At 31.5% G+C, this 8,698-nt stretch overlaps 1 protein-coding gene across 2 annotated transcripts; it reads left to right on the top strand.

Annotated features, from left to right (window-relative positions):
* Nucleotides 1–4,439: 4,439 nt before the first annotated feature.
* On the top strand, nucleotides 4,440–8,385 carry LOC145946846 (phenylalanine--tRNA ligase beta subunit-like). 2 transcript variants are annotated; one of them, XM_083056594.1, is made up of 13 exons: nucleotides 4,440–4,578; nucleotides 4,656–4,848; nucleotides 5,214–5,269; nucleotides 5,359–5,513; nucleotides 5,716–5,785; nucleotides 5,855–6,121; nucleotides 6,233–6,412; nucleotides 6,579–6,754; nucleotides 6,901–7,102; nucleotides 7,256–7,336; nucleotides 7,415–7,507; nucleotides 7,792–8,071; nucleotides 8,189–8,385. In XM_083056594.1, the coding sequence occupies exons 2-13, from the start codon at nucleotides 4,791–4,793 to the stop codon at nucleotides 8,338–8,340; spliced, it is 1,770 nt and encodes a 589-aa protein (XP_082912720.1). In that variant the 5' UTR covers nucleotides 4,440–4,578; nucleotides 4,656–4,790; the 3' UTR covers nucleotides 8,341–8,385. The 2 variants fall into 2 exon arrangements, with proteins under 2 accessions (XP_082912720.1, XP_082912721.1); XM_083056595.1 differs by lacking the exon at nucleotides 4,440–4,578 and adding an exon at nucleotides 4,584–4,599.
* The last annotated feature ends 313 nt before the right edge of the window (nucleotides 8,386–8,698 follow it).

Here is an 8,698-nt window from a genome sequence, read left to right as displayed (position 1 = left end):
TTCGCGGGAGCTTTGACGACTCTCGTCTGATCTCTCTCCGCGTGACCTCCAATCGTACATTTTATTTATTTCTGTTCGCATTTCGATTTGTAAATCTCGTAGGCCTTGTAATACGTCGCGCATCAAAGGATTTTCCTCGTTCGCGTTGTTTTCGACGGGTGTCCTATGTTCGGCGGGTGTCCTGTGTACGTCGACTTCTACGCGATGTACGTTTCCGCGCTCTATAGTTTCGCGTAGGCGACCAATTTCGCGGTCCACAGCACCCACGGATACGTCCGCTGCACCATTTGGTGGAGTGTGCATTACCGACATGTTATCTTCGTTAGAGTCAAAATCGCTACTATCGTACGTAGTTGACCATCCGCTTTTCTGTGACGCGTTGCTAGGGGTTTTGCTTGCGCGTATTTTAATTTCTTTTATATTTTCGTTATTACCGTCTGTTCCCGTCTTTAGTATGCTTTCGTCAAAACTATCGAAGGGGAACTCGCGTTTAACAATGACATTCGCGGGTAATTCGTCTTCGCTTTCGCTTGAATATTCGTTCTCTAATTTTCTCCGAACTCGCTCGAGTCTTTCTACAGTTAAGGGTAACGCTTGAATCGCTCGTTTGGCTGAGTCGCTATGTAGCCAAGATTTGTTCGTTATCGGTTTCGGGGATGTCTTGTTCCCTTCCGACATTCACGCAGAAATATTATAAGGATCGGACTTACAGTATTACGGTTCGCATCGTTACGCTCTTTATCGCTCGGTACGGCTTGGCTGCTGCTACTGCAACTCGATCGCTCGTGGGCTGATAACGGCTGGCGGCTCGGTGCTCGTGCTTGACACGGCAGGTCGTCGCTCCGTGATGACGCGTTGTCCGTGAGATTGTCGCAGGTCGGCGTTGTCCTTGGGACGTTGGCGATCCTACTCGATTCTCAGCTGCTTGCTTATCGCTCTTCGTACTGCTTGCGTTGTCCGCGTGTTCACTTTCACTGCACTGTGACTTCTGCTTATTTCCGTCAGCTGTTTTTCTAACTGACGTGCCTGCTTCCACACGTTGTGTATGTGTGTATTGCGGGTCTTGATTTATTGTATGCTGCTTTCTGTGTTGTCCGTCGATTATTTCGACGTGCCTGATTTTTCTAATACTTTTGTATTGTTTTCAGGTCTTCAGGTTCCTGCTGGTCCTGGCGGTCCGTCGGCGCGATCCCACCGCTGCCACCAATTTTGTTGTGTGCCTCGAACAAGGCACTGGGGTTGCGCCGAATTAAGGATGAGGATCCTCGGGTCGACCGGGACGTCGTAGGAAGATAGGAAGATTATTCTCTCTTCTTTTGATTAAATATATTTTTATTTCGGATTGAATATGGTTTCGCTTTATTTCTCGTCCTTTCTTTAAATATATATTCGCGTAACATTCGATGAGCGTATATTCGTATTCCTCTCAATAATTCAGGTCTTTGTTAGTGAGTCTCGTTCTGATGTTCAGGTTTCTTATTAGCGACCACGTCTTGATGTTTAGGAATTGTATTCGAGACTCCGTCTTGATGTTTAGGAGTTTTATTCGAGACTCCTTCGCGGGCGGGCTCTCCGTCTTATATCTTCTTTTGTTCTTTGATTTTCAACGGGCGAGGCCCTTGGAAACAAGTCCCCGATTGGTTAATAATATTCACGCGTTTTTGGTCTAAATGCATAAATGCAAGCGAAGCAGGTCGAAGTCCCTGGCCTTCGCTTGCAGCTCGCGATTTCCGGTGCTTCGCGCGTGTCTCGCTGCGTTAGCGTTTTCACGCGACGAGCGTTTGTCGAGAGCGCTCTTTTATAAGCAAAAATGTTTTACAGTATTCTATAAAGATATTCAGTAAATTCTAATTTCTAATAACTACTGGTTATAGTTCGGGCTATAACATTATGTTATTGCTATATTATTAACTTTTATTCGCTTTCTTATTTTATATCAACAATTATATCCTTATAAAAGAAATAGTAGATATTAAAAAAGTAATTTTTACTATGAAAGAAGTATAGTATATCACACTACAAAAAAGAATATTATCTCTAAAAATTGACCTTTTCAAAAAGGCAAAAAAAAGCGCCAAGCCATGAGCGCCAGTGAAGAATTAAATTTGCAAACCACGTAGAATCGTACTAACAAAAATTTATTTCAACCAAAAAATTGTATAAAAGATTTGTTTTAATTTTCTAGATATATCCTGCAAAAATAAAGATATAAAAAATTTGCGCCAAGTGAAAGTAAAAACTTGTGTATTATTTTAATCAAAATAGTTGTTTTAATTTCCTACATATATCCTATAGAAATAATGATATAAAAAATACTGTAAGAAACTATGTACATAATTACAGAACTTGATTTGTTCTAGAAGTTGCAAACCCTTCACGCTGGAAGTTGTAAACCCATGTAGAATTGTAATAATAAGAAAAGAGATAATACAAAACACAAAAAAACAAAATTAAAACTTAATATAATAATTAAAAATTAAAATTTATACAAAAATGAAAAATTAATACAAATAAAAAAAATTTTATTAAAAACTTGGCGCTGCTAAATTTCAAAATTAACATTAGTATATTGTTTAAGAAATTTGACAATTTTAAACAGATTTGTCTAGATGTTTTAACAGTTATCTTTCTGAAACGGAAGATATTTGCATGAATGATGACGTGTTTACGTGTGTTAAGGGGTAAAACCACTCTAGAGGCAGAAAAAAAGACCTAAATTTGACAATTTATTTTGGGAGTATGATAAACGGAATAGAATTTCTTTTCAAAGGGTTTATTTAACACATATTGAAGTACGAAAAACAATTTTTTTTATTGTCATTTTCATACAAAATGGCGGCGACAGAGCCCGTCGTCGAAAACAGCTTTTTTGAAAACACCGTCACGGGAGGACGGATTTCTCGGCATGTATGAGTCCTGGAACAAAAAACAAAAAAAATTTATAATCTATATACAATTGGCTTTGGAAGTACGTAGGGTTTTTTTTTTTAAATCAATTTTTGTGGAAATGGTGCACTTTTTAAGAAATGAATCAATTTTTTGCCCTAAAAATGAGCATTAAATTGTTTATAAAAAAAAAAGTTTACATTCAATCAAAAAACGGCTACGTACTTCCAAAGAGAATATTGTTGTGAAGCTACTGTAAAAATTTCAAATCGATCCATGCAATAGTCTCCGAGAAATCCGTCCTCCCAGTTTGAAAAAAGTGGTTTCGAGAAAAACGCGTTTAAAGTTTTATGAACACTTTAATCCTTGAAATTTTTGTTTACCTCTAATCTGCGATGCCTGCACCATACATTTGGCCAACCAGGTCGATGTTCGCCTCCTCCTCTTCTTTCCTAGATGCTTTTAGTATTTTAATAAGTAACAGGTAAACTTATTATTTCGAAAGGTAAAAGTAGTACAAAAGCGATAAATCACAGCGTGCCGCGTGAGTGCTCAGCGCGCGCTCTGAGGCGCTGCGGCAAAATCGATAATTGAACCTTTTAAAATTTGTTTTCCACTATAAATCAAATGGCATATTGTTTTTATGATCCTAAAGTATCGTTTAAGCCAAGAAAAAAATATCGATTTTTTGAAAATCCTAGAGTGGTTTTACCCCTTAATGCTCAGCAACGATTATTACACATGATTAAAACGCAGGTTATTCAATATTGTGAAGATATTACGGATGAGTATCAGGATGAAGGTCCTGCGATAATGAATCTTGTAGCTGAATTAATAATTTTCTCCATGACATTGAAAGAAATAGCAAAAGACTAATAAATACTGGAGACAGACCAAATCCGTACATACCGTAAATACTACTGCTATGATTTTGGTACAAATTACTTAGAATTTCTAAAGAGTTTCCATTATGGACAGCAGTAATGCATCCTAATGGAATAATAATTGCATCTTTAGCCAGAAGTAAAGAATATTTTAATGAAGTTAAGAACTTGATTTTTGGCGGCAGAAAAAATATACGTATTCTCGTCAATGTAAAACTTGTTGTAACCCTCTAGACAGGAATGACCTTGAATCTTCTCGCAAATTTCCTCGCACAAACCACAAAAGTATACACAATACGAATTTGCTAAATATGTAAAAAAAATGTATCATCAATTATTCTATTTTTTTCTGTAATAAAAAGCATATTTGGAGGTTACATTGATACCAATATAATTTTAATTGATATTTACCTGTTGGGAATCCATCTTGCTCTCTCTCTACTATAATAGATATTCAAAATAATACCGGAATCGATATAATTTTGTGGTAAATTTTTAACAATAATATATTTAAAAATTTAGAGGGACGCGAAATATAGCCTAACCATTGGATTGACAGAAATGAGCGTCGAGCGTCAAAACTAAACACAGTTTAGCTTTTATCACTCGACGCGGAAATTCAAAAATCTATCACATGACCAGATTTGACGCTCGAATCCAGCGTCGAGCGTCAGCATGAAAATGTACCTTAAGCGATGGTCCAATGAGGAAATTTCGTTTTCGAAAAAGAAATTTTCTCATTGGACCATCGCTTAAGTTCCGACATCCGACTGCGACATACGACGTATTGTAGAACGAGCCTGGGCCGGTAGTAAAAAAGCGACAAAAAGTTTGTACCGTGAACTTCATAAGTATCCTTAACCTAAAAATCGATCGTAATTACAGATCGCTAATTAATAGATCATTAATTGGATGAACAGTTGAGAAACTAGAGGAATTAACAAGAAATCTGATAAAAAATCGATAAGGACATTGGGAATTTGCTTCGTTACATCGAGAGATTGCTTCAATATAATAAAAATGCCGACTATTGGAATAAAACGTGATTTATTGTTTCAAACATTGGGCAGGACATATTGTAAGTTTTGTAATTTTTTGTATTATCTAAGCAAAAAAAAAAAAAAAAAAAAAAAATATGAATTTTGTAAAATAAATGTTATATCACGTTTACTTTTGTTTAACTCTTATTAGAATATAATCGCAAATTATATTAAAGTAATATAAATAAAACTTATTTTTATATATATTACTATAGTTAATATATTTAATATACAATATAAATAAAAATAACAGTAATTGTAATCAAGAAATTAATTAATTATTGTTGTTTTTACTTATAATGTAAGATAAATATTAATTTTTTAGAAAATATAAAAAGATTAAAGTTATATTATCATACTGGAAGATATATTTCACTAAAGCAAATGTAAATCTTTGTTTCAGCGGATGATGAATTTCAAGATTTATGTTTCAAATTTGGTTTAGAACTAGATGAGGTGGTAAGTATTGAGCTATATCAGCTATATTTTTTAATTCACCATAATTGAATTATATTTTGTTCTGTAATTATTTGATTATTTATGAACAGACGACAGAGAAACAAATGATAGCAAAAGAACAAGGTATTAATCAAGATATAGATGCATCTGAAGAAGTCATTTACAAAATTGATATACCTGCTAACAGATATGACCTTTTATGCTTGGAGAGTTTAAGTGTTGGGCTACTTATTTTTATGAACAAGTAAATATAGAATTTAAGTTTTTTTATAGTTTTCGTGAAAGAATTAAAAAAAAAGAAAATGTGAGATTCAAATAATATATAAACAAGAAGTTTTCTTAATAAAATTCTATAAAAAGTTGTTTTTATAGAATTTTATTTCTAAGATATTGTATTTAAAACTTAATATATATAAAATCTATTATTTTTTTTCTTTTGTGAATAGAATATCCATTCCACATTATAAAGCAATAACACCAAAGACAGGAATGGAAAGAATTGTGATGAGTCCAGAAGTATGTATGATGTTTGTAGAAAACTTTCAATTTGTTTGATATTAAATAGCTATGATGTCCTTTTTTTAGTGCTTAAAAGTAAGAGGCCATCTAGTTGCAACAATTTTACGCGATGTTACTTTGACACAAGATTCTTACAACAGCTTCATTGATCTTCAAGACAAGTTGCATCAAAATATAGGCAGAAAGCGTACTCTGGTTTCTGTCGGCACTCATGATTTAGATACAATTAAAGGTCCATTTTTATATGATGCCAAACCACCATCAGAGATACGTTTCAAACCGCTTAATCAGAATAAAGAATATACAGGTAAAGGCATCATGCAATTGTACGCAGTAAGTATTTATCTTACTATGTATTTATTAATTTTACATAAATAAAAACTAATAAATGTATATAGTCATATATGTATGATATATGTTATTGTTACTTAACACACATTACAGACACATTCGCAACTCAAGCAATATTTACCTATCATAAAAGACAGTCCTGTTTACCCCGTGATATACGATAGTAATGGAATTGTTTTATCTCTTCCTCCTATTATTAATGGAGACCATTCAAAAATAACACTTAATACAAAAAATATTTTTATTGAATGCACTGCAACTGATCTTACAAAGGTATATATATTTTATTATTATTATTATTTTTAATCTTTATGTATTTTTATTTGTAAACAATATTTTTAAAAAAATTGTGATTTATAAAAATACAAGTAACTAATATTAATATATATATACACGTGTGTGTGTATGTTTATATGTATATAAAACAAAGAATTTTTAGGCGAAAATCGTAGTGGACACTATAGTCTGTGCTTTTAGTCAATATTGCAGCAAAAAATATACTGCTGAAACAGTAGAAGTGGTATATCCTGACAATCAAACTTTTCATTATCCAAGCTTAAAGTACAGAACGGAAGTAATTAACTGTAATAAAGCGACAAGTTATATCGGTATTAAGTAAGTGATAAAATTCTTTTTATTATATATTAATAATAATAAATTAAATATAATATAATAATTAATAATAATAAATTAATAATAAATACCGAAGTTATATAAAACGTGAAATAAAATAAATGTGATTTTATCTTTCTGTTATATAGACAGACACCAGAACAGGTTGCACAGTTATTGTCAAGGATGTCCCTAAAATCTAAAGTAAAGAATGATAAATTAGTGGTAGAAATACCACCAACGAGACACGATGTGATACATTCTTGTGACATTTATGAAGATATTGCCATTGCTTATGGATATAATGAAATTAAAAAAACTATACCTCATATATCGACAATTGCAGCAGAGGTAAATTTAAATTATTCCTTTTAATTAAATATAATTCAAAATTGTATTTAATTAATTTAATATATTTAATATATATGTATAATTATGTAAAATATGTATAATATATGTATAACTTATATTATTTAAATTTAAAATTTTATATTTAATTTTCAGTTTGCACTCAATAAACTCACTGATCAGATACGAATAGAATTAGCACAGGCAGGATTTACCGAGGCGCTAACTTTTTCTCTGGTATATTAAAAAAAAATTCTTACATTGAATAACTCTTTTATCTTTAATTCTATACATTTTAATTATCTTATTTTATAGTGTTCACGTGAAGATGTGGCAGATAAATTGGGTCATAAAATAGAAGATGTACCAGCAGTTCACATATCTAATCCGAAAACTTTGGAGTTCCAGGTAAATTAATTTATAATCTCGAGTTTCCGTATTTTTATTGTATATAAGTCCTCTTTCTTCTCTTATATAATCCTTATTCATTCTATTTATTAATATAACATATACATCTAGCGTAAAATTTTTTTTTAGATGTGCAATTAGTTTAATGAAAAAGTGATAGATTATTAAAGATTTAACTTGTTTGAAAAATAGAGGTTTAAAGATATAAAAATTGACTGTAAAATTTTTCCAGTTTTGTAAAATTAAAAATTATTCAAAATATTTCAATGAAAAAATCGTTGCAGGTTGCACGTACTTCACTCTTACCAGGATTACTTAAAACGATATCTGCGAATAAGAAGGTATCATTGCCTCACAAATTGTTTGAAGTTTCTGATGTTGTATTACGAGACGATAAGACCGAAGTTGGTGCGCGTAATAATCGTCGTTTGTGCGCAGTATACGCTAATAAATCAGCTGGTTTTGAAATAATTCATGGCTTAGTAGATAGAATATTATTACTACTGGAAATACCTTGGAGCGTTAACAAAGACAAAAGTGGATATTATTTGCGTACAGCTGATGGTAAGATGGATAGACATTATCCTTTTTTATAAAATATGCGCTTGGTTAATTTCAAATACAAAAAAATATTTTTACAAACGATAGAAATTTATTTTATTCATTATTTATTTTTTACAGACCCAACATTTTTCCCTCAACGATGCGCTGAAATTGTTTGCTATGGTGAAGTAATAGGAAAAATGGGAGTTTTACATCCGGATGTACTTTCAAAGTTTGAATTAAATGTTCCATGTTCTGCTATGGAAATAAACATTGAATCATTTGTATAATAAAAATAAATATGCGAATAATTTATAATGAAATTTATTGAAATAAAAATTTTTTATCTTATAAGATGTATTTAAATAAAATTTGAGATAAAAATATCTATATATGTAATTTATTTACAATGTCATCTATCTATTTATGTATAATGTTATAATGTTAAAACATTTTAGTATATTTGTAAAAATGTTTCTCGAAAATTTTAGTTAAAACGAAGTATATTTATGTTATGTACATACATATCTTCATGTTTGATATATTTGAGCATATATTTACATAAATACATATATACATTTGCAACTTTTCTAAAGTATAGAATGTGCATATTCATGCATGTATTGCATGTAAGAAGATATAATCGGA

The sequence above is a fragment of the Prenolepis imparis genome, unplaced genomic scaffold, assembly GCF_030444845.1.
Source record: "Prenolepis imparis isolate NDT839.2.m4 unplaced genomic scaffold, iyPreImpa1.0 SCAF_24, whole genome shotgun sequence".
In the NCBI taxonomy this organism is placed as follows: domain Eukaryota; kingdom Metazoa; phylum Arthropoda; class Insecta; order Hymenoptera; family Formicidae; genus Prenolepis; species Prenolepis imparis.
This window is presented reverse-complemented; position numbering and strand designations above follow the sequence as displayed.

Excerpts from the sequence above, each read along its gene's own strand:
- LOC145946846 (XM_083056594.1), top strand. The coding sequence starts at position 4,791 with ATGCCGACTATTGGAATAAAACGTGATTTATTGTTTCAAACATTGGGC. Across the intron at positions 5,514-5,715 it reads CTACTTATTTTTATGAACAA|AATATCCATTCCACATTATA; the intron begins GTAAATATAGAA and ends TTTTGTGAATAG. Across the intron at positions 7,508-7,791 it reads CGAAAACTTTGGAGTTCCAG|GTTGCACGTACTTCACTCTT; the intron begins GTAAATTAATTT and ends AAATCGTTGCAG.